The following is a 26,466-nucleotide window of genomic DNA, read 5'->3' as shown; positions in this document are numbered from 1 at the left end:
TGTTTCTGTATTTGCTTGTGTTGTGAGTATTTGCAGCGCGTTTCTGTATTCGGTTGTGTTGTGAGTATTTGCATCACGTTTCTGTATTCGGTTGTGTTGTGAGTATTTGCATCACGTTTCTGTATTTGCTTGTGTTGTGAGTATTCGCAGCGCGTTTCTGTATTCGGTTGTGTTGTGAGTATTTGCATCACGTTTCTGTATTTGGTTGTGTTGTGAGTATTTGCATCACGTTTCTGTATTCGGTTGTGTTGTGAGTATTTGCAGTGCGTTTCTGTATTCGGTTGTGTTGTGAGTATTTGAAGCACTTTTCTGTATTTGGTTGCGTTGTGAGTATTTGCAGAGCGTTTCTGTATTCGGTTGTGTTGTGAGTATTTGCATCACGTTTCTGTATTTGGTTGTGTTGAGAGTATTTGAAGCGCTTTTCTGTATTCGGTTGTGTTGTGAGTATTTGCATCACGTTTCTGTATTTGGTTGTGTTGTGAGTATTTGCATCACGTTTCTGTATTCGGTTGTGTTGTGAGTATTTGCAGTGCGTTTCTGTATTCGGTTGTGTTGTGAGTATTTGCATCACGTTTCTGTATTTGGTTGTGTTGTGAGTATTTGCATCACGTTTCTGTATTCGGTTGTGTTGTGAGTATTTCCAGCGCGTTTCTGTATTCGGTTGTGTTGTGAGTATTCGCAGCGCGTTTCTGTATTCGGTTGTGTTGTGAGTATTTGCATCACGTTTCTGTATTTGGTTGTGTTGTGAGTATTTGCATCACGTTTCTGTATTCGGTTGTGTTGTGAGTATTTGCAGTGCGTTTCTGTATTCGGTTGTGTTGTGAGTATTTGAAGCACTTTTCTGTATTTGGTTGCGTTGTGAGTATTTGCAGCGCGTTTCTGTATTCGGTTGTGTTGTGAGTATTTGCATCACGTTTCTGTATTTGGTTGTGTTGAGAGTATTTGGAGCACGTTTCTGTATTTGGTTGTGTTGTGAGTATTTGCAGCGCGTTTCTGTATTCGGTTGTGTTGTGAGTATTTGCATCACGTTTCTGTATTCGGTTGTGTTGTGAGTATTTGCAGTGCGTTTCTGTATTCGGTTGTGTTGTGAGTATTTGCATCACGTTTCTGTATTCGGTTGTGTTGTGAGTATTTCCAGCGCGTTTCTGTATTCGGTTGTGTTGTGAGTATTCGCAGCGCGTTTCTGTATTCGGTTGTGTTGTGAGTATTTGCATCACGTTTCTGTATTTGGTTGTGTTGTGAGTATTTGCATCACGTTTCTGTATTCGGTTGTGTTGTGAGTATTTGCAGTGCGTTTCTGTATTCGGTTGTGTTGTGAGTATTTGAAGCACTTTTCTGTATTTGGTTGCGTTGTGAGTATTTGCAGCGCGTTTCTGTATTCGGTTGTGTTGTGAGTATTTGCATCACGTTTCTGTATTTGGTTGTGTTGAGAGTATTTGGAGCACGTTTCTGTATTTGGTTGTGTTGTGAGTATTTGCAGCGCGTTTCTGTATTCGGTTGTGTTGTGAGTATTTGCATCACGTTTCTGTATTCGGTTGTGTTGCGAGTATTTGCAGCGCGTTTCTGTATTCGGTTGTGTTGTGAGTATTTGCATCACGTTTCTGTATTTGGTTGTGTTGAGAGTATTTGGAGCACGTTTCTGTATTTGCTTGTGTTGTGAGTATTTGCATCACGTTTCTGTATTTGGTTGTGTTGTGAGTATTTGCAGTGCGTTTCTGTATTTGCTTGTGTTGAGAGTATTTGCAGTGCGTTTCTGTATTTGGTTGTGTTGTGAGTATTTGCAGTGTGCGTTTCTGTATTCGGTTGTGTTGTGAGTATTTGAAGCGTTTTTCTGTATTCGGTTGTGTTGTGAGTATTTGCATCACGTTTCTGTATTCGGTTGTGTTGTGAGTATTTGCAGTGTGCGTTTCTGTATTCGGTTGTGTTGTGAGTATTTGAAGCGTTTTTCTGTATTCGGTTGTGTTGTGAGTATTTGCATCACGTTTCTGTATTTGGTTGTGTTGAGAGTATTTGGAGCACGTTTCTGTATTTGCTTGTGTTGTGAGTATTTGCAGCGCGTTTCTGTATTTGGTTGTGTTGTGAGTATTTGCATCACGTTTCTGTATTCGGTTGTGTTGCGAGTATTTGCAGCGCGTTTCTGTATTCGGTTGTGTTGTGAGTATTTGAAGCGCTTTTCTGTATTTGGTTGTGTTGTGAGTATTTGCAGCGCGTTTCTGTATTCGGTTGTGTTGTGAGTATTTGCAGAGCGTTTCTGTATTCGGTTGTGTTGTGAGTATTTGCAGCACTTTTCTGTATTCGGTTGTGTTGTGAGTATTTGCATCACGTTTCTGTATTTGGTTGTGTTGTGAGTATTCGCAGCGCGTTTCTGTATACGGTTGTGTTGTGAGTATTTGCAGTACGTTTCTGTATTCGGGGAAGTGCATCTCCTTATCACACTTGAGTTGGTTCACCCTCCACCAAAACTCATATTTAAAGCATTACCTCACAAAACGGAACTTGAAACATAGGCAACGTTTACAATGGCACAAAAAATCTGATTTTTTTTACTTGCATTGGAATTTGTTGCACACGTGTAAACACAAATCACCACAAGATCTTATTTTAATACATCCATTCTGAGCCACTTCCAAATGTGGTATCCACAGATATTCCATATCTGGACATCTGACCTTCAGGAAGGGATAATGTACATCTCAGAATACACCCTGACAGAGTGATCAGGACCCTGACGCGAAACAAAATATATGTAATAGTATCTCAATGACACTAACATTACACTCTGTGATTAACATTTTCTCACAGGCTGTGTGACTGAACTTGGTAGAGATGTTCCTCACCCCTCGGGGTCAACAGGTCACAGGACAACATGCTGTTTTGTGGAAGTGTGTAGAACATACCGGACGAGACGTACTGAATGCCATGCTGCACGCTTTAAGCTTATTACGGACTTTACAGCTGTTCTCTTTCTCCCAAATTAGTTTCTCACTCTCTTTTATCCGCAGGTCAAATGTTCCTCGCTCTTTTCTTTAGCTGTTTAGCAACCCACTTTTCTTTGTAATTCAAATGTCCTTTTTTGTTATACAATTATTTTTGTCCCAGTACTCTGCCTGTCTCTAACATCTGCTTTTCCTTTTATCTCGTAACTTTGAATACCATAAATACACAAACCAAATGCACTAAAGAACGGGGGTGGTAAGAGTTTAAAAAATGTTTATGTTCATTTGATATCACTCTTAAAGAGACAGTTCACCCAAAACTTAACTTCGATGCATCATGATGGGTCACAAAACATAAAAAAAATAGTTAGATGAAAAAGATTTGATAGCTTGGGGAAAATGAATAAGAAATTGTATTATGAATAAGGACTTTTATTATGCTTTTATGCCATTAATACAAAGCTATTCAAGTCTTGTCCCCACACAAAGAAGTCCAAATGAGTCTATATTACTGGCAAAAAAGCTTGGATGTGGAAAGAAACAGGATGGCACTACAAATTGCTCTGCTGAGGCTCCTAACAGATTTTGTCATGTGAATGTTTACCTCATGTTGGCCTCTAAAATCTTGTTGTTGTTATTGCAGAAACAGGAGGTTCAATTCATCTGCAAGTCATGTTCTAGATTACAGTCTTGCCCTGCAGACAATCACACTCGCACGTGTGCACTTGAGTGAGCAGCGCTCTTGAATCAAGCTCCCTCTGTTCGGGACAGTTGGTGGCACTAATTTGTCCATGTTTTTGGCGCGCCAACTCTTGCCCTCTCTAAGCATCGGGTCTCTGCCATCTGCTATGTTTAGCGGTGTTGGCCAGGGCAGAAGTAGGCAAAGTGCCCAGTGAGAAACTTCCAGACCTCGGCTGACTTGAGAGTCTCAACACACACACACACACACTCACCTGGTGCTGCATGTTAGTTGCACTGTGTGAATTTAATATGAAAAATTTTAATATATAAATTACCACAAGATTATGTCAAACAATTTAAGAGTTTTCTTATCAAGAATTGTATACTTTTAAAACCCCATCATGCATTCAGAATTCAATTTTGACGCGGAAGGCATACATACACTTGTGGTAAGCATTAAAAAAGTACTATTTTTAAAATGTTTTATATGAAATATATATGTTTTCTAAAACAGAAAAATCAAAGCCATACATCTAAAGAAGTTGTGTTCCAAATTTGAGATTGATTTCTTAAAAAAATGTAGCTTTCAGTAAGAATTTGTTTGGATCAAGTATCAAACGTTCCCACTAGATGAAATTCGTCTCCCATTCATTTCCAATTAGCTAATTTTAGAGTCATTTTTTCAGGACCATTTAAGCTTTTCGAATCAGGTCCGTGATTTTTGTTTGTGTTCACATAGCAAGAGCCACAACTTTTATCAAGTGTCTTACCATTCCGATGAAGTACAGAAATGATTAAAAAAGTAGTAATTTGGCAACATTTAAAACCTTGAGATTTACATTAATGAAAGTTATTGATCAGATACGATATGGTTTTAGTTGAAAAATACTAATTTAAGACTGTGTTATAAGCTCACATTCCACCGGGTCCAAACAGACATGGGTATGCAAAAAATTGCATGCAGATTTCCAAGGCATTATGGTGGTAATGAAGCTTTTTTCTTTATTATGATATCTAGTCAGCGGCACCACGTGACTTTATGCCCCCCAAAAGTTTAAATTATAAATATTTTTCTCTTAGAATAGATCATCAAATCATTGTATTTATGAACTGCATTTTATTGCATAGTTTGTGATATTTACATTTTTGCAGACTTGTTCCATTATTATCTTCTGCTTGTAATAAAATATGAGTTTACTAAGATTTTAAGTGGTATAAACATGAATATGAGTTGGTCCACGTATAAAAGAGGAGGAAATCAGTTTTTGGATTTCATTAGAGCTCCATAAGCTCCTTAGAGCTCTGCTGAGATGAAACTCCCAAGTGTCCCAGTGACGCAAACGAGGAAGGTTCGGCCTCACGTGGCTCTGACAGACTAAAAACACACGCAAATCCATTTCTGGTGCCAGCTTTTTGACAAAAGACTTATTTTCGACAATACGTACCCTCTAATACGTATTATGTAGCCTTATTTACAATGCTGGTCTAGAAACATACATCAAATAGGCTACACAACTGCTGCTCTGAAAATATCGTTTCCAGGGAAAGTAATTGTATGACTGTAACTAGAAGGATCGAAACAACGTGAATGGCACAAATGTTGTACTGTCCATGTAATTCTGTGATGTCACCATCTCTCACACCGAATACACCAGACAGGGCATGTGACTGCCATAGATTATGAATCAATTCATCCCTAAGGCTGACTGACATTAGTTGAGAAACAACTGAAACCCGAGAAGGAAAACATCATGTGTTCCTGTAGCCGTAGAGCAAGGGAAAGTTTATAATCTAAATGTATTGAAATAAAATGAATAAAAGTTCAACACAAAATTAATTTCCTAACTAAGCACACACTGTAAGCAGGCTCATATCTTTATTAGCGACAACCGATAAATGAGAGATATTAAACATTTTTCTACTTTGTTTAAATAAAAATAGTATTTTTGTCTAAAAATATTTAAAATTGAACTAAAATCAATCATTTTAACGCTACAAGGGAATTTAGATCAAGCCACAGCATAATACACCATATAGAATAAGAAACATTCATTTTAAATATTTCGATTAAGTGACCGTTTACACGACAATGTCGTTTTGGGGGCCTGAAAAAGAAACTTTCATAAACAGGTTTCAGAGTGCAAGTTTTTTAAAAACTATACTATTATCGTCTCCATGTAAACTACAAAAAAAAAAAAAAAACATGACAAAAATGTGAATTTGTATTTGCGCGTAGTGTTTCTTTACTAAGTGAGATCGCCATCTACTGGTCTGGCAGGAGAACGTGTGTTTTTAATAGTTTTTGCGGATCCGTGTGAACAGGATCATTTGCACGTTTTGTCGTCAGTACACGAACAACAAAAAAGGAAAAAGATTATAATTTGTTGTACATCGTTGTGGTGCAAACACCCTAAGATTACATTTAACAGTTTTATTAAATTATTACCGTCACAAGATTATAATATTTAGCATTGTAAAAAGTAAAAAAATGTGTTTTTAAGATTAAATTTTGTAATGTTTCTTAATTATTAGTGATAACTTTAGCAACTAGAGAGAACCAATAAGTGACAGATAAACTTTATTCTATTTTGTTTATATAAAACCTAAAATATTTTGTCTAAAATGCAAATAAAAAGTGACACAACATAATATATCTGTTGTGGAAAAAAGATTGCATAACCGTGTTATTAAATTACGAGTGTTATTTTCATTTGAGGGACAATGACTAGATTTGTTTGTAAAAAAAACAGCTATATAATTCCTTAAAATATACTTTCTCATTAAATAATCCAAAATACAGTTTCGTGGTAGGCACGGTATATTAGTGGCTCGCAGATTTCCTTTAATTTAATGACATTTTTTCCTTTTGTTGGTCGGAGAAATCATCCTATCATTGAGGAGAAATGGACTCACCTGTATCAAAGTCTGGAAGTGGGCGGCACAACGAGATCAGACATGAGGAAAAAGAGAAAGAAAATTAGTCTCTTATTGTTCAGATTTGATCACGTTTCCAATTCGCTGCACGCATGCACTCATAAACAACTGTGCAGTTCTTAATAAACCACATCCATTATCTTGGTAATGGATATTAGATCATTAACGGAGGCAAACTGCCACGTCCAGATCCCAATGATCAATGCAAATTGTCACAAAATTATGATTGATGATCTCTGTGAGGTGTTTATATCTATTTTAGACTTGGTTTCTGCCTTCACACACACAACTGTTGTCTAAAAATGTGCTAATCTGTTATCAATACTGGTATCTGTGCAAAGACAAGCCGAGACAAAGATTCAGGGGCGCTTGGAGAAGTCAGAGTTTCTGGCTCGGGTCTGTTGGCAGCGATGCAGTGTGCTAGCAGATGGACGTTAGCGAGAGTGTGTGTGTGTGTCTGTTGGGCCAAATTCCTGCAGAGATCTGGACAGGGCAGGACATCATCCTTTATTGATATGGTGATGAAGCACTTTGAACAAACATACACACAAACAGAGTCATACACACAAACAGAGGCCGAGTCTTTCTTCTTGCGTTATCTATATCGCTAGTGGCACGCTGACGTTTATGCGAACTGTCAGATGAGCACGAACATGACAGCAAAGGGCTTGAGTGAGAGGACAATATTATGACAGGAAGTGTGTCACTGCTTCAGAGGAAATAACTTTACCTGACACCTGATTCTCAGCAGAAAAACACTTTTTTTATTTTAGGATTAATAATTCAGAAGTCACCTAGATCTGTCTAGTCAAATTAAACTGAGGATCTGAGGCGGGAAGGATGTGGGTTTGTGAAATAGTTGTTCGTTTGATGTCCTGAAATAACGCCATTATGGAAAGAGGCATTTAGAGGAAGAGGAGAAAGAGTGAGAAGGGACGAGACGGATCGATATGGAAATGAGGAAGAGAAAGCAGATGTTCTCACTCTTTGCTGTATGGTGGCGTGTTTGTGCTCCATCTCTCTCTTCTCCATAGCAGAATCAATGACCAGCTGATCCAACTGAAGTACAAACACAAAGGACATTGGGTTATAAAGTCGAGTCGAGTTTTTTTCATGTCTGTGACACTCCTTTTATGATATATGAATATGTGAACTCATTGTCATATTCAAGAAACCAATTTGAAATGATTCCAGCTTTGTGACATGGTGCATTATCCTGCTGGAAGTAGCCATCAGAGGATGGGGACATGGTGGCCATAAAGGGATGGACATGGTCAGAAACAATGCTCAGGTAGGCCGTGGCATTTAAACGATGCCCAATTGGCACTAAGGGGCCTAAAGTGTGCCAAGAAAACATCCCCACACCATTACACCACCACCAACAAGGCATCAACAAGGCGTTTTGGCCCACAGGACTGACCCATACTGGATGTATTTCCCTTTTCACTCCATTCTTTGTAAACCCTAGAAATGGTTGTGTGTGAAAATCCCAGTAACTGAGCAGATTGTGAAATACTCAGACTCAAAATTGCTTAAATCCCCTTTCTTTCCCATTCTGACATTCAGTTTGGAGTTCAGGAGATTGTCTTGACCCCTAAATGCATTGAAGCAACTGCCATGTGATTGGTTGATTAGATAATTGCATTAATGAGAAATTGAACATTTGTTCCTAATAATCCATTAGGTGAGTGCGTCTTGGCAATAAAACTTGGCATGCCAATTTTGTAAATTGAGGAAAGTTAAGTTTTAGAGCCGTGTCGCGTTGATCAATGCATTTATTGGCTAGTCAGTAGACGGTTGCAGCACCAAACACATGCTAAGACTGTGACAACGCCCGTCCACTATTTAAATCGCCATGATTGGTCATCTTTCATCTCTGGGACAACCCAAAATCGTACAGAGCCCGCCTCAGACAGATGCACCCTCGAGGATAGACATTATCCCTCATTTTCCCTCATTAGGCGTGTGTTAATGTGGAGCCTGGGGCCCGTCAGCACATGTCCAGCATTAGGCGCAGGTGTCTCGGGACAGCAGGTGCACAGGGGCCCTAATGAGCACGAGTTAATGAGAGGTGTAGATGCATCTCACCTCGGCAGCCAGCTTCTTCATGTAGGGGTCGATCTCGTCCAGGAGGTTGAAGCCCTGCTGGAACAGACTGTACTGAGCCTGCATGAACGACAGCATCTGTGGAGGACAGAGAAACACGTCAGTACGCAAACTATGAAGAGGGAGGATGCTGGTTTAATGTGCTGTTTCTTTACTCACCGAATCCAAAATCTCAAATTTCTTTTTGGCTTGAAGAACATTGATCTGAGAAAGATATCAAGAGAAGCACATGTTAGTTAGCAGATTCAAACTTACAACCTTTGGATGCCAGCCCATCACCAAGTCATTTTGGTTCAAACTAGCCATTTTTGGCATGATTATTGTCCCATGAGGCAAGAGGACCCTGGTGAAGAACAGGCAGTCTGAGACTTTTGGGATCCCTGGCACACAATCCATTCTGGCACATTTTTAGCCCTGTTAATTCATTTTAACCCTCTGATGGTCCTCGGTCACTTCTGAACGAATAAATTATGTTTTGAATTATTAAAAATCACAGCTTCATCGGAAGGTTATGATACTTGGTGACATTTCTGGCATTTGGTATGTGAACACAAAAAAATTGAGTTCATGATCCGAGCATGCTAAGTGGTCGTAAAAAAAATAGTCACGATTTTGGTCTTTGGTCAAAAATGACCCCCATAGGAAATGAATGGGAAATTAACAAAAACACAAAAATTCACAATTTTTTTTTTTATTATTTATTTTTTTTATTTTAACAATTTTTTAATAAGAAATAGTTCTTGAGATTGTTTCAATTATATATTCAAATCCACAAAAAAAAAAGTGTTCATAAACAGCTGGGGAATTCACATGCCTCTTCATAGAGAGCTGTACATGCCATCTAGTGGTTACACCATGATTCTACGCTTTTTCTCTATACGGTAGCGGCCAGATGGTGCTAATTTTCAAAAAAAAAAAATTTTTTTCTGAAGGCCTATACTCTATATTAATCAAAAATACTGCATTGATAATTAAAAAAAAAAAAAAAATATATATATATATATATATCCATTGAAAAAATAGACCATAAATATTGCATAAATATTAATAAATTCAATCAAATTGTCTCAAAATACTAAATTAAAAAGAAAAAATATTATTGAACAAAAATAAATTGCATTGGTTTTACTGGGATGGAAGAAGTTTCATTTTTAGGCCTCAGGACGTGACTCATGAAGGAAGACCATCAGAGGGTTAAATGATTACACATGATCCTGCTCCACATAGTGGCCATTAGAAACACTACAGCCAGTTTGTGTCCTGTATTAGACATTAAACATATTTGACATCCTAATAAATCAGAAACATATCAGATATAATGGTCATGGCTGTCCATTTCTCTATTGCAGTGTTTCTGAACCTATTACTGGAGGCACACAAAGGGTCCATTTAAACCAATGAAATGTGAGGCAACACTTTACTTTAAGGGGTGTGCATAAGACTAACAAGACACCTTCATAATCATGACATGACATATGTTATGAATACGAAGGACGTTTTATGCATGTTTGTGACAGTGTCATTCGCTCAGTTATGACATTTTTAATGCAAATAAGACATTGTTTGAGATGTCTTTGTTATGACACCTTGACGTCATGACAAAGACACCGACACGTTATGATGTATTGGTTTGTCAAGATGTCATAAAGACATCTTAATGTCATATTTGCATTTAAAATATCATTGAGCAAAAGACACTTAATGACCATTGTCATAAACATGCTTAAACACTACTTCATATTCAAGACATATGTCATGATTATGAAGGTGTCATGTCAGTCTTATGCACACCCCTTCAAGTAAAGTGTTACCAAATGTGAATGTGTTTCTACCATTTATTTATACGACAACAGCGTTTGGGGACCTGAAAACGTAAACTCGTGAAAATGGGATTCAAAGTGAAAAAAGTGACATCGCCAACTAGCGGCCTGGCAGCAGAATACAGCATTTTTAGTCGTTTCCGTGGATCCATGTGAACGAGATCGTTTTGACGACGTGGTCTTCTGTATATGAAAAATTGCAAAGGAAAAACATTTCTTCGTTTTTTCAACTCAATCTGATCAAACGCAACTCCTCAGCTCATTATAGAGACTCCAAGACCTGAAATTTACAGGGGAGGCATCCAAAATGTGCACTGGTGGTGTGTCTCCAGGAACAGTGATGGGAAACACTGCTCCATAGTAAATGCAAAACACTAATATCTAGTTTTTGTTTTACCAAAACAGCCTTGGGTCACTTAACCAATATAGTACTGTCATTACAGCAATCTTTGTCAGCCAACCGAGTTCACTAAAAACAAAACATGGATGGTAACTAAAAGGAAAAACCATAAAATCACAGCCTTCACAGGACACAAAGCCTGGAGAGTACAAAGTAGGTCGAGTTATGTTATGAAATGAGAGCTAATGATGGCCGAGTAAAGATGGGAAGAAGCGGTCAGGTCCGATCCGTCAGACCGCGAGGCCGGCGGCCATTTCCAAGTAAAAATAGCATGCGAGACTGCCCAGAAACTGGCAAAGCTTTTATGGAGATGGAAAATTAAATGTTTGTGGGGCTAAACACTGAGTTTGTAAATGGACAATGAAAGTCAATGGGGTCCAAAAAACATTGTTTCTTTACATAGAAAAAACAGTTTAAACATTCTCCAAAAAGGTTTGGAATGACATGAGGGGGAGTAAATTTCATTTTTAGGAAAACCATCCCTTTAACAATTCCTTGTTTTCATCATTTTGGGGGATTTACGATGATGATATTGATTTGTGAAAGACCTGAAGCACGTAGTCGAGGGCGAGGTGTCGGAAGCACTTGCGGGTCGTGACGAGGGTGCTGGTGGCCTCCTCCACCTCATGCGGTTTGTTGCGAGGCGCCTGGGCGTTCTTCACCTGGGCGATCTCCATATCCTCCCGAACCTTATCGAACTGCTTCTTAGTCTCTTTAAACCTCCGAACATCCCTGCGTGGACACAAATGACAAGGTAAGACGCACACATCACAGAGGACGGGGGAGTGGAAATGCAATAGAAATTAGAAACACTGGCAGTTTCTACTCACTCCTTCACAAAATTGTGCAACTGTTGCTTCACGGATCTTTGGGCCTGGTCGAACAGGATCTGTGAAAGAATAAAAATAAATAAAAATGTATTAGCATCTAACTGAAAAACACTGAGCGGGTTGAACGGTACTTAAAAGGGTGCCAGATGTTCCCTAAGCGTTTGAAATGATGTAGTGGTGTGCCGTTTTTAAACTAATTCCTTTTCCTTTTACTAAAGCTTCTCATTTTAGACCTAAATTACACTTAAAATTTCACTTGTGAACAAACTGTCGACTTAAAGGAGAACTTCGGAGCAAAATGAACCTTTGGTCTAATTACACATTGTTACCTAGTCAACCGTTATCTGAGATTTGTTTTCATTATTGCCGAATGTAAATAGTTGTATCTCTAAAAAACGGTTTAGCCTGTAACGCTAGTATAGAGTAATGACAAATAAAAATCACAAGCTTATGTTGTTATTACCACTAACAAGGCTCTAAATAGCCCCACAGTAACACGGTAGCATAATAAGGGTCCCTACATTCAAACCGAAGCATTGAGAACTTTGTCAGTGTCCAAACAGTTTAATAAGAAGATAGTTTATACACACAGTCAACTTCGCGAATACAGGAAGAAGCCATCTTTGAAAAATAGTCTCTACCAATCGATCTACGAACGCCGATCCAAGTGCGCCGAACTGTGTAGAATCTCATATGGTCCGTTGTTTCCGGAAGAAACACAAACACGAACCATTTTCTTCTCTTTAATATGTACATGTAGACTATTGTTCGCGCTCACCTTATCACCTTATTCACATCTCACCAGCGCACTTGGATCGGCGTTCGTAGACAAAATCAATTGGGACATCTCATCGGTGAACAAAACGAATGACAGTATCATTCAGCTGTTCAATTCAGCATGTGATTCAATCTGGTTTACATTTCAAACTTGTGAACGACTCAGTGACTCATTTAAAACACTTGGCATTTGTGCAATATAACCTGCAGAAAAAGCAAAAAGTGAACAAATCTTTGTGGTAAACAGATTCAGAGTCACTGGGATCAGTTAAAATCACCACAGAACTATTAATGTGCTCTATATATATATATATATATATATATATATATATATATATATATATATAAGCTGCTATCTGACATCAGTAAGATATACATTTTTTTTGATGTTGACGAAATTAATACTTTTATTCAGCAAAGACACATTAAATTGATGACGCTGTTCTTTTGAACTTTCTGTTCATAACAGAATAATGAAAAAATGTATCAGTTTTCACCCAGAAATGATGCAGTACAACTGTTTTCATCATAATAATAAGAAATGTTTCTTTAGCATCAGATCATCATATTCGAGTGATTTCTGATTGATCATGTGACACTGAAGACTGGAGTAATGATGCTGAAAATTCAGGAATAAATTACATTTAATTGAATATAAAATAGAAAACAAAACTACTGTTTTACAGCATTTTTGATCGATTGATCAAATTATGACATGTCAACAAAAAGCATCCTTTTGAAGGAGACCATTTTTGTGTTGTTTATCTAGCAACAAAGTGCTTTAAAACACATTCTGAAGGTAATTTTATCAGGGATCAATCAATAACATTGGCTGTAGGTTAGCAGATCTTCAATCCTGCTCCACTGTTCATTTCCGTCCTGCTTTAGTTTGCCTTTCTGTGGCTTTTCAAGTGATCCTGAAGACTTCAATTGTGTTTGATATAGAATATAAAGGGTGCACTACTCTCATATCACCAGCAGATGGCAGAGCAGGTGTAGATCTGTGTCTGTAACACCATCTCACACACACGGTGGGTGACTGCAGGTCAAGGGTTAAATAGGTCACAGATGCGTCGCAAAGGTCAGGGATCTGGGAATTAGTCACCCAGGAAAACACACATGCTCATGGACACAAACCCGGGGTCCTGTGAGGAAACCTCTGAGGGAAGGTTGTAAGAACGTAGGCATGTCTGTCAATGTGGATCATACATGAAGTCAGCAGAAAGCTTTACGCCGCGCTCATCTCGAGTCCGGTCACAAGAGCTCAGCTTTACGGCAGAGATAAGCTGCCACGAGAGAACGTGACCGAGCGCGTCACATGGAACAGGAGGGCCACATGTCTTGAGGGTAAAGCTGGCATGTGAGAGAGGAAGAGAGTGCAGCGGAAAGGGGAAGCAGACATTTGCATTTTGTACAGTTCTGTCAAATCCCAGCCTTTGCATTTTATAAAGGCCTGGACTGGATTCAGCATTTTCTATTCATCCGCCTCAAATGTCCCCACTCTTTCATTAGTGATGCTTGACTACTGCTACTCACACTCTGGACCCAGTTTAGTACACTCCAGTTTTTATGTGAGGGGTTTGCATAACGGTAAATGAATCATTAGCCCGGCATGCACATACAAATTTTCATTTTTGTGATTTAAAATTCAATCAAAAAAGGTTTGTTGAGCTTTGTCATGACTGAGGCCACACTTAAAGGGACACTCCATGCTTTTGCATTTAAAGGAGTAGTTCACTTTTAAAAAAGTTTTTCTGATAATTTACTCGCCCCCATCTAATCCAAGATGTCCATGTCATTCTTTCTTCAGTCGAAAAGAAATTAAGGTTTTTGATGAAAACATTCCAGGATTTTCTCCATATAATGGACTTCAATGGGGTCCAAACGGTTCAAGGTCCAAATGACACTTTCAGTGCAGCTTCAAAGGGCTTTAAACGACACCAGACGATGAATAAGGGTCTTATCAAGCGAAACGGTCGCTCATTTAAAAAATAAATTAAAAAGTTGACGTTTTATAAGCATAAATACTCGCCTTGCTCTGTTCTGTGATGCGCGTTCGTGACTCTCCTGTTCGAACTCGTTCATCAAAATGAACAAATCTTTTTTCCGAGTCATGACTCGAAGGGTCCTATACAAGACCCTTATTCATCGTCTGGTGTCGTTTAAAGCCCTTTGAAGCTTCACTGAAACTCTCATTTGGACCTTGAGCGTTTTGGACCCCATTGAAGTCCATTATATAGAGAAAAATCCTGGAATGTTTTCATTTCAATGTTTTTTTTTTGTGTAAGAAATTGATATTTCGTTAACGTTGAGGCATCAATGGTTGTCTTTTTTTGTCTGCTTCTTTATAGATTTCTATGTATTGATTTTGTTTCTTTTATATTATCTACCCCAAAACATTTGAATTAGAGTTGCGCGTTGTCTCTTTATGCTCACATTAAAGATCAAAGACTTTAATTCATTACTAGAGTATAGTAACAAAGATGGATTTAACATTTTTATATAATTTTGTTTTGAATGATCGTTCCTCAGGGATCATGACTGAAGCTCGGCATAAAGGCCTGTTATTAAAAGGGCGTGGCATTTCCTGTTGTCCTTTATATCTTTTGCCGGGAATTATGGGAAATGTAGGTTTTGGGACAGTATGTGTTTGAGTCATTTGTTAATTTGAATGTGTATTTTTTCATTATTGCTTTATGGTGAATGTGATTTCATATGTTTGTTTGTGTATATTTACATTGTTTTTCATTCCAGGTTCATGCACTGAATTTTGAATTGAGATCTTGTACTGAATTGAGATTATAAAATGGTTTGGTCTGTTTTGTTAAAAGGACGTCATTTTCTATGGCTGAGTTAGTTTTGGTGAAACATCAGTCTGTAATGTCCTAAAGTAACCGTTTCTTTTGTTTTACTTCTGATTTTCTTCAGATGATATTAGTTAAAGTCTATTTAGAGAGTGTTGAACACTGTTCAGCAGGGTAATTAACCAGCATGCTTTACTGAGCCATTACACTGCGGCCACATCTCTAGACATTAGCATTGCGACTTCTCTTCCACGTTCTCTCTTCCTCTTCACTGTGTCAGATCCCTCTTTAATTGCCTTTCACTTCATCCTCTATCCTTGTTTTAGCTCAGATTGTGTCTAGCGAGCGTGGAAGACCAGATAGCATCACCTCAGGTGACGTTCTGAGAAAGACATCGAGAGAACGTCAAGACTCGAGGCGGAGAGAGAGACTGGGGAAGAGCGAGTGTGTGTGTGTGAGACGAGGTTTAATCGCGGCCGCCGGCCGTACATGTGTGCTAGCGCCCTTGAGAAAGCACAGCCTTTAATGTAGCGCCAGACGCTAGCGCAGAGTCAGTGACGCATCACAGTCAGAGATGGAGGAGAGAGAGGATTCTGCAGCCCTTCAGCAGAGTGAACGAGAGAGAAGCTGAATGGGTGGTTCTTCAGCGTCAGGCACTTTTATTAAACAGATTAAGGCCACATTAAAACATTTCATCATGCCTGTGTTATTTGTGCTACTTTCCAAATGTTTTTTTATGCTAGTTCCACACTGAAAAAAATAATATGCTTTATCTAATCAATAAAATTGTGGCAACATATTACAAGCAATATTATTAATTGATTAATTCAATTTAATAAATAATACTGCTTGTAATCTGTTGCCACAATTTTATTGATTAAAAAAAGCATATTCATTTTTACAGTGCAGGCTTTCAGTAATAAAATATGAAATTCCATCTTATAACTATTTTTTACATCATATTAGCCTTACATATTCATATTATCTATCACAAGCTAAGGCAAGCTAAACCATTTTTTTTTTATTTCACGGTTAATCTGAAATTGATTATTTTACTATATGAAAATAATTTCTATATAGCCTACTTTTTCATCCCGGGTGTCGTTTCCACCCCTACACACAATTAGTCACCCATCCCTTTCACACAATAGCCTACAGTCTTTACTGGTAAATTATCGGTAAATTACCGTTAATTGAATAGATTTAAAAAAAAATACTGGTAAATCAGTTTTAAAGCAGAATTTCTTGGTATAAGAAGTTGTAACATTACCAGTAGATTATCGGTGTGATGCTGTGAGTGAACCAAAGACTCAAGATTACCGGTATGATGGTGCGTTCAAGTTCGTACTTCGTTCGTACCAAGTCACTGTCGGCGGAGTAAGATGGCGGTGTACTTTCTCTTAAAGGTGCATTGCGCAACATTTCATGTTAAAAATAGCCGTTTTTCTAACGCAGGAAGAGGGTTTCGGGACGGAGTTTGAAACTGGGCGTGATGTCATGCGCGTTCATGTGGCGATGTCTGGAAGGTTTGTCAATTCGCCGCCATTCTCCGTATCAGCGAAGACAACTCGAGCGACAAAACTTTAGTCAACTTTCCACAAAAGTAGAAGATGATTCAAAGAAACCGGCTTGTAGTTCATTCCAAACTCCAACGCAAACTCACGTAAGAGAAAGAAAATAACATTTCTGTCTGTCTAGTGCCAGGCGTCGGAATAAGACAAGAGTCGACATTGGGAATCTTTCAACAAACAGAGAGATCTAGGGCTCAAACGGGTCCTGTACAAAGTAATAACTTATATTGTTTATGAACGTGTTTCCATAATAATACAATCATAAGTGGATACAGTAAGCGCATAAAACAGTTCAACATGGAGATAGATGGAAACAAAAGTTTTCAAGTTTTCAACTAACACCCGTTTTCCCCTCACACGCACATAATTTACTCAAATTCATTATTCGTTATTACCTCTGAAGACATTATGACTTTAATCTGTAAATAAAAGATTTGTGCGGCTGATGCTGCTTTGGTTATGAACAGCTCGTGCGAGTGTGCGTGTGTGTGTGGTCCATGAGCGTGCACACCTCTGGTTGCAATTTCGCTTGTCGCCAGAGGGGGCGTAGTTCTGCAAAAGCCCAGAGACTTGCGCAATGCACCTTTAATTAATTAAACAAAAATAGCTACAGCGAGGTTAGTTCTACAAAATGAAGAACAAAGATTTGCATAAGGTGTGCTTTGCTTTTTTAATGTTTTTAGTTAATCTATTAAACCACAGCAAACTTTAACGTTACATGTTACATTGTTATTTTATAATGCTATCATATTCTGTGCAGGCGATTAGCTTACTGCGTTGTAAATAGAAAAGCCTGACAATATCACAGCTAAAAACCTTGAAGTATCGTGGTATTTCGCCATGTTTCTCGCTAACTCGTAAAGATCGGCACTTACAGAAAATCCCGAGCTCCCCACTCGCATTTACTACATTGTGGTGGCGTTCATGTGCGTTCAACTTTAACATCTAGCTACGAGATGACTTGAACTCACCAGTAGCACAGACGAGGTCAGAACGCGCTGACGTATGAAGTTTGCTTTCGGATAATCATAAAGCGCCATCGGAGCCGCTGCATAACTTTTTTCTATGCAAACATGCGCAGACATACTAGTAGGGCTGTCAAACGATGAATCGCGATTAATCGCATCCAAAATAAAAGTTTGTGTTTACATAATATATGTGGGTACCCTGTGTATAATTATTTTATATTTATAAATAGCCTACACACATGCTTGTATATATTTAAGAAATATTTTAATGTATATAGATTTATACAGTATATAAAGTGTATATTATATATATATATATATATATATATATATATATATATATACACTGTATATATATATATATATATATATTAGGGCTGTGCAAAAATTACTTGGGATTAATCGCATCCAAAATAAAAGTCTGTGTTTACATAATATATATATAATATATATATATAGAATTTAAGCGCAAATAACTCTTAAATATATACATGCATGCATAGGTATTTATATATACAAAATTATTATATACAGCACACACAAATATATTATGTAAACACAGACTTTTATTTTGGATGCGATTAATCGCAATTAATTTTTGCACAGCCCTAATATAAATATTTTATATATAAATAATAATTTTTTTTCTTAAATATACATGCATGTGTGTGTATTTATATATATATAAAAAATAATTATACACAGTGCACCCGCATATTTTATGTAAACACAAACTTTTATTTTGGATGCGATTAATCGCGATTCATCGTTTGACAGCCCTACACACTATATGAGATTTTATTGTGAATCCATGCTATTATGCATACTGTAATTTTCAAATCATGTCAAATATGTATTGTGTGTAAAATGGTGGCTTTGAAACTATAGCGAGACAAATCGTTTTTTCCATGTCTTTTTTATCGCTGCAATGCAAGAAATGTTGATATTTCAAAAAAAGAAAAAAGGCTGTTCATGGACGTCTTTGTACATTGTAAGTAAATGAAGTATACTGAAGAAAGAGAGAAAAGTTTGTTTTAAAAGTCTACAACAAAAGGCCCATCACTGAGAAAAGGCGGCAGAGAATGGCTGCCCACACAGTCGCAACCAAATGTTCCAGACTGGCACGAGGAACATCGGATGGAAACGTCCTCTTCATCGGAGCAGTGGCACGCTTTAGAGAACGACAGCATGTTCATCTGCAAGCTGTTGGAAAGGTCCGGAGTGAAGTGCATGCTCAGCGTCTGACTTCCTGCATTAAAAAAACGCTCCATACGAGACCACTTTACAGAGCCCAGCTGCCAAACGACTGGGCCATTCGTGAACTGTACAGTCGAATTAGTTTAATGTGAAAAATGTGTTGGAGAAAGCATGCTGGGACATCACAGGAAGAGAACGAGATCAATAACGCCGGTCAAAGGGTTCTGTGTTGCTTTCAAGTGGAAATAAAGTAAACTGGGATTCAGACCCTCAGTTGTGGTAAAGCAAAAATGAAAATCTTGAAACAATAAAAGAGTATTACCCGATTCTTACTTCTGGAAATCGGCATGTTGCATAATACAGCAAAAGGGGGGGTTTAGCAGGAAGTAAAATGCAAAGTTGCTCTCACAAGAAACTAGGAATGACAGTTAAAGTTGTATTCAGACTGATTCAGATCACTTGGATTAAACGAGGTAAAAACGATATAAATACTGTTCGTTTTCTCACAAAAACCGCTCGTTTCGTGTCTTAGGCCATCAATGTGTACTTACATTTACGAGTCATTAAATCATGTTTAATTTGGACTTCTCTGTGCATGCTCTTTGAGGTGGTGACCATAGACCTCCATTATATGACTGACAGACAACAACGAAAAATGTCAAAATTGAAAATACTGTGGAAACAAAGACACCTACATCTTGGATGCCCTTGAGGTAAGATAAAACATATCAAAAATTAATTTCAAAGTGAACTATCCCTTTAAGACTAGGTGTAAACCATCCAGAGATGGTATTATAATAATAATAATAATAATAATAGGAGATACGAGGGTCCGGGACTCCATTGGAAAACGCGTAACGGCTAACTTGGATCACGTGTGCCTTGATAACCAATCACATTACAGCCTTGACGTCACTATTCACAGTTGTGCAACACTCAATCCTTGTTTGTCAACAACTGTCGCACAGTTGTTCGTAATTTCTCTAATAAAACAGCACTTTTTTCGGTGTAAACTCTAAAAATAGATCAATTCAAAATGAATGTTGAAGAGCCGACAGCTGTCGATTCATTAAATGATAAGCTATTTTCTCATTTAAAAAACTCTTGTCTCCTTCCCTGCGTACCACCGAGTTAACAGGCGTTATGATTGTTTTCGGTTGCAGGCTCTATCATTAGAAACTTTCCCTAATAACCTAAGGCGTTTCTCAATACCGAGCACTTCAAGTTTGGTCTTGCATCCTTGATAGATTGGGCTTGGCAAGAAAACTGGACTTCCAAATAAACAATAATTACAATACATTAATATTATATTACAGTGAGCAGAACTCACAAAAGCGAACAAACTTGGTGCAATACGCCTCGAGGCATCAAATGTGAGGTGTGCAAAAAGTAATCTAGTATAACACACAACTTCTGCATGCATGTGTGTGTGTCAACTCCCCTGTTATCAACTCTAAAATCCCAGAAAACACATCACATGCTCTCATTACTTCTCTTTCTGTGGCCTCTGTTATAGTGTCCCCTGCCATAGATAATATCAGTAATTACACTCAGTCGGGAGGCACTTCGACAAGTTACTTCAATTTATGACTGACTCAATAAGCTGTAAAAGACATATTAACACTACCTGATGAAAAGACACATTCTTTCAGTCAATTACTGTAATTACTATAGATTCACTGTACATCTCCCAAACTACACTACAAGTGCACCGATGCATCTTCTTTGCTTTAAAGTTCATTAAGCTTTAATGGTGACTCAGCATGAGCACTATGACAATAAAATTAGAAAAATGGCCAAACTAATATTATATACTAATTTTATTGGTTGGAGAACGAGAGACACAAACAGAAAGTGGTAGTAAACCTTGTTTATTAACCAAAAAAAGAAGCTATCTATAGAGACAGGGATTTGGCAGCGAAGGGCGTCCTGGATTTATGAGACAGACAGATTATCTACATCCCGGAGTAAAATGGCCAGACGTCAGATTTATAGAGTGACAGGTTAACTGCTTTGACCCTGATAAAACAGGAGAGCAGGAACAAGAGGAGTGAATTTAAGTAATATTGTTTTCAGCACACAGGCTTTATCTGTCAATCCTCCCATAGACACACACCTTTTCAGAGACACAAGAGATATTCAAACACTTATTACTGTGCTGTTAAATGTTATCTACCTTGAATGTGTTATTTGGATTATTATTTATTTAAATGATATCAACATTATTCATTTATGACAACATTTAACCAGAACTCTTTTTATGATTTAACAGCTGAAAAATTGTATGCTGTCTGTAGAAATTCACCTCGGATTTCTAGTTGCAGAGTCAATTGCAAAGCTCTTTCCCGTTTTAGATGTTTTTTTTTTTTTAATCTACATTTACATTTTAGATTTATTCATTTAGCTGACGCTTTTATCCAAAGCGACTTACAATGGCTATACATGTCAGAGTTCGCACGCCTCTGGAGCAACTAGGGGTTAAAGGAGTAGTTCATTTTTTTAAAAAAACTTGCTGATAATTTACTCACCCCCATGTCATCCAAGATGTCCATGTCTTTCTTTCTTCAGTCGAAAAGAAATTAAGGTTTTTGATGAAAACATTCCAGGATTTTCTCCATATAATGGACTTCAATGGGAACCAAACGGTTCAAGGTCCAAAAGACACTTTTAGTACAAACTGTTCAAAGGGCTTTAAACGATTCAAGATGATGAATAAGGGTCTAATCAAGCGAAACGGTCGCTCATTAAAAAAAATAAATAACAAAGTTTAAGTTTTATAAGCTCAAATGCTCATCTTAATAATAAATAATAATAATAATACATTTAATTTTTAGGTGCCTTTCAGACCACCCAAGGTCACCTTACAACAAAAGTAGAAGTACAATAGTATTAGCTTATAGTAATAGTCTTGCTCTGATGCACGTTTGTGACTCTCCGGTTCGAACTCATTTGTCAAAATGAACAAATCTTTTTGTGTGTCATTTGGTTGATTCAATGAACGAAACGAACGAATTGACTCGGAAAAAGGATCGTTCATTTTGATGAATGAGTTCGGACAGTAGAGTCACAAACGCTCATCACAGAACAGAGCAAGGCGAGCATTTGAGCTTATAAAACTTAAACTTTGTTTTTTTTTTTTAAATGAGCAATCGTTTCACTTGATAAGACCCTTATTCATCGTCTGGTGTCGTTTAAAGCCCTTTGAAGCTGCACTAAAACTGTCTTTTGGACCTCGAACCGTTTGGTCCCCATTGAAGTCCATTATATGGAGAAAATCCTGGAATGTTTTCATCAAAAACCTTAATTTCCTTTCGACTGAAGAAAGAAAGACATGGACATCTTGGATGACATGGGGGTGAGTAAATTATCAGCAAAGGTTATTTTTTTAAAGTGAACTACTCCTTTAAGTATCTTGCACATTAGTGTCCCACAGTGAATTCGAACCCGGGTCTCTCACACCAAAGGCATGTGTCTTATCCACTGCGCCATCACCACCACCATCTCTGTTATGCTTTGCAGTAAGCAGTTTTTCATTCATAAATGCAAGAGGCTATAGTAATACAAGGTAATAAAAAGTAATACAAGGTGGTCTAGAGATGCTTTTTTAAAAACCTGAACTTCTATTAACTTATATTCAGAAGGCTGTGTCAAGCCTGAGATGCTGCAAAACACATGAGCGCAACAGATGAACTTGAGCAAAAACATGTTCTGTGTGAAGTACAACGTCCATACTCCCAAAACCGATGAGTCACTTGTGAGCTTTTTTACTTTGTACTCATAATTTCAATAATCTTACACTGTCGCTGTATGAATGAGTGTATGAATGGGTGAATGTGAGGCATATGTAAAACGCTTTGGTGCCCATGGGTCTGTTGAAAGCGCTATATAAATGCAGTCCATTCACCATTTTTACCAGTGGTGGAACGTAACGAAGTACAAATACTTTGTTCCTTTACTTAAGTACATTTTTCACGTATCTTTACTTTACTTGAGTAGAATAAATAGTACATACTTTTTACTTTTATTCGTTACATTTTGCAGCAATTATTCTACTTTCTACTCCACTACATTTCTACAACTTCTGTTACTTTTTCATTACATTTTCTGATCAGTTTTTCCCCGGCCAAAACGTAATCTGACCGTCCGTTCGTTGCACGTTTGTCTCACCAGTGACGTTTGGTTGCCATAGATACATCAACCCGGTCACACTAAATGCGTCTCGCACGCAGTGTGTTTATCGTGCAATTTATACGCGGAAATTTGTTTTTATGTGCATAGGAAACACACCGTTAGGATTATGGCAAGCCAAGACGTTCAGAATTACACCATAAACGAATCGCGTTTACTGCCAAACATATAGTAAGGATAAGCAGGATGTGCATATTGCTTAATTGCAAGCTTGTTTCAGAAATGGTGACAACAATTTTTTTTCCATAATTTTTGAACACCATTATAGGAGTATTAGGTGGAACGAGTTAGAATTAAATGTTTTATTAATCATTAGAAAATAGACATTAAGAGAATAAATTGTTATGCAAGTACTTTTACTTTTAATACTTAAAGTACATTTAAAATCAGGTACTTTTTACTTAAGTACGGTTGTCATTGTGTTATTTCTACTTTTACTAAAATAAATATTTCTCTGTTTATTTGTACTTTTACTTAAGTACTGAGATTCAGTACTTCCTCCACCACTGATTTTTACCATAATTTGTGATCTTGCATACAAGCTCTTTTTTTTTTGTTGTTGATTATTTGCTGGTCGGTCTGTAATGCCAACTGAGTGAAGCGACAAAAGTTTCCACCAAATTGTTGTAAACATATTCTTTTGAGGGTTTGACCAAGATGTGTTTCTGGTAAACTCCAGGAATTCAGTGTTCACCACAGTCACGTCTCAGAAAAACAGTTTATCACAAGAATAAACCCGTCTAATTAACCATAAAAGCAGCGAGAACCGAGCAAACGTCCGACTGTTCAGACACTGCTGATGCCGAGAGCAGGAAGGGATCAGCCGTCTACCGACCGACAAGTCCTTTATCCCACAGGCCTGGTATTTCCTCTTCCTTTAAAAGTGAAGGTGGCTGTGGTAACAGGAGACATGTAGGGCTTTACACACTGATTGCAACTCTCTGTTTTCAATTACACGATCCTCTAGAACAGGAAAACACCCAAAAAGTCTTGAGTGATGAGGTACTCTTTCTCAGATTAACCAATAAATGTGAGTAGCCACTTGCTGGAATGAACGAGACATGGTTTCAAATGTTAAACCATTTTACCAATGCAACCAATGCAAGTTCAAATCCGGCTTGCAACATTTTCAATTCCCATTTCATGTTGAAGGAGTAGAAAACTTTTGCTGATAATTTACTCACCCCCATGTCATCCAAGATGTCCATGTCTTTCTTTCTTCAGTCGAAAAGAAATTAAGGTTTTTGATGAAAACATTCCAGGATTTTTCTCCATATAATGGACTTCAATGGGAACCAAACGGTTCAAGATCCAAATGAGAGTTTCAGTGAAAACTGTTCAAAGGGCTTTAAACGATTCCAGATGATGAATAGGGGTCTTATCAAGTGAAACGATCGCTCATTTAATAAATAAATAAAAAACTTTAAGTTTTATAAGCACAAATGCTCGCCTTGCTCTGTTCTGTGATGCGTGTTTGTGACTCTCCTGTTCGAACTTCATCAAAATGGTTGAGTCATTTGGTTGATTCAACGAACAAAATGAACGAAATGACTCAAAAAAGATTTGTTCATTTTAATAAACGAGTTCGAACAGGAGAGTCACAAACGCGCATCACAGAACAGAGCAAGGCGAGCATTTGAGCTTATAAAACTTAAACTTTGTTATTTATTTATTAAATGAGCGATCGTTTCGCTTGATAAGACCCTTATTCATCATCTTGAATCATTTAAAGCCCTTTGAAGCTGCACTGAAACTCTCATTTGGACCTTGAACCGTTTGGTTCCCATTGAAGTCCATTATATGGAGAAAATCCTGGAATGTTTTCATCAAAAACCTTAATTTCTTTTCGACTGAAGAAAGAATGAAATGGACATCTTGGTTGACACGGGGGTGAGTAAATTATCAGCAAAAGTTTTTTAAAAGTGAACTACTCCTTTAAAGGTTCCTGAACATTTCCTTATTATACTCTCCTCTGAATAAAAGTGGCAACATTTTCAATACGCAAATCAAACCTGTGAAGCAGGAGGCCGTTTATGACTCCGCAGACGGCTTTTGGGTGGCATGTGGAAAAAATCAGAGAGATCCACGTTCTCTGGTTTGAGTTACGCCCCACGGCACACGTTACACGGTTTCATAATGAAAACACCCATGAGAGAGCCAGGTCATTATGGCAACATATGATGAATCATTACGGGCCCTGGCTGAAATGTGTATGTGTGTGTTTTGTGGACATGTGGCCATGCCGAGCGAGCCTGGGGAAATGCGTCTTACCATGTGATAGTTGACGATTTCCTGAAGGCTCTCTCCACACTTCTCAAGACATTCCTGAAATGAAGCAAATAACCGAAAAATCAACACAGCTCATGAGGGTCTGACCATTATCTGAGTCATTTGACTCGGATCATTTAGAAATAAATACTTGTCTGGGAAACTTACTGAGATCATCTCCTCCTTTTTGCAGTGGTGAGACAAGTCTCGAATGCCATTGACGAAGAGTTTATTAGCACTGACGTACACACGACCCGCTTCGATCATACCGCTGCATAACTTCACCAGCTGATGGACAGAGAGACAGAAAACAGTTTATAGTTATCAAGAAATATATGTTTCGCAGCCAAAACTTTGGCAATGACTGTAGTACACACATTTTTCTACATCATCTGCTTATTGCTAAGTGTCTGTGTCAAAAATGAATTCTTATTTCTTGACGTGAATTGATTTTATTGGTCATTTGGGTCTATTCTTTTAATGCCAAAACATAATTGCTTTAGCTATAAAAGAAAAACACTAACACACTTTTATATATATGGTTGAAATTAAGTTAATATAGTATCATCATGGTTGGTCACTGATCAAACTTAAAAACATCTGCTGACTGTATTGGTTGCAGTCATGCTGTTCTCACTGATTCGGTTTTGGGATATACATCTATGTGGTGTTTTTAATATGCTTTTATGCTTTAATATGAATATTTTATTTTAAAACTGCAGTGAACCAAAGATCATCTCAGTTTGACCAGACTGATCTCATGAAATGGCGCATGCATGACGCCGATTTGTATTTCCATTTTTGGTGTGCTATCAACACGCATAATCGCTTTTCAGTGTGTTTACGAATGTCGTTGACTTAACGTTACATTACTGTGTGTATATAAATCTATGACCTACCCCAACCCAGAGCCCATCTAACGGAGAGCCTTGGCACTTCCTATTAGCCCCGTTGTGTATCATCTTGGTTGCAGTTCCATTAGAATT

General features: G+C 37.8%; 1 protein-coding gene across 5 annotated transcripts in view; it reads right to left on the bottom strand.

The window, feature by feature from the left end:
* acap3b (ArfGAP with coiled-coil, ankyrin repeat and PH domains 3b) overlaps positions 1-26,466 on the bottom strand; it is a 96,367-nt gene that overhangs the window by 25,342 nt on the left and 44,559 nt on the right. For all 5 annotated transcript variants that reach the window (XM_089124872.1, XM_089124870.1, XM_089124873.1 and 2 more), the window contains exons 3-9: positions 25,649-25,768; positions 25,484-25,537; positions 11,708-11,766; positions 11,426-11,609; positions 8,817-8,861; positions 8,640-8,735; positions 7,536-7,610 (exon numbers count right to left, since the gene is read on the bottom strand). In XM_089124872.1, coding sequence (XP_088980998.1) covers positions 7,536-7,610; positions 8,640-8,735; positions 8,817-8,861; positions 11,426-11,609; positions 11,708-11,766; positions 25,484-25,537; positions 25,649-25,768 — 633 coding nt within the window. The remainder of the gene's footprint in view (positions 1-7,535; positions 7,611-8,639; positions 8,736-8,816; positions 8,862-11,425; positions 11,610-11,707; positions 11,767-25,483; positions 25,538-25,648; positions 25,769-26,466) is intronic.

This window comes from Pimephales promelas, chromosome 21 (assembly GCF_988280905.1).
Source record: "Pimephales promelas chromosome 21, fPimPro1.hap1.1, whole genome shotgun sequence".
Lineage (NCBI taxonomy): Eukaryota > Metazoa > Chordata > Actinopteri > Cypriniformes > Leuciscidae > Pimephales > Pimephales promelas.
Note: the sequence above shows the minus strand (reverse complement) of the source record. Positions and strands in the feature narration are given on the sequence as shown.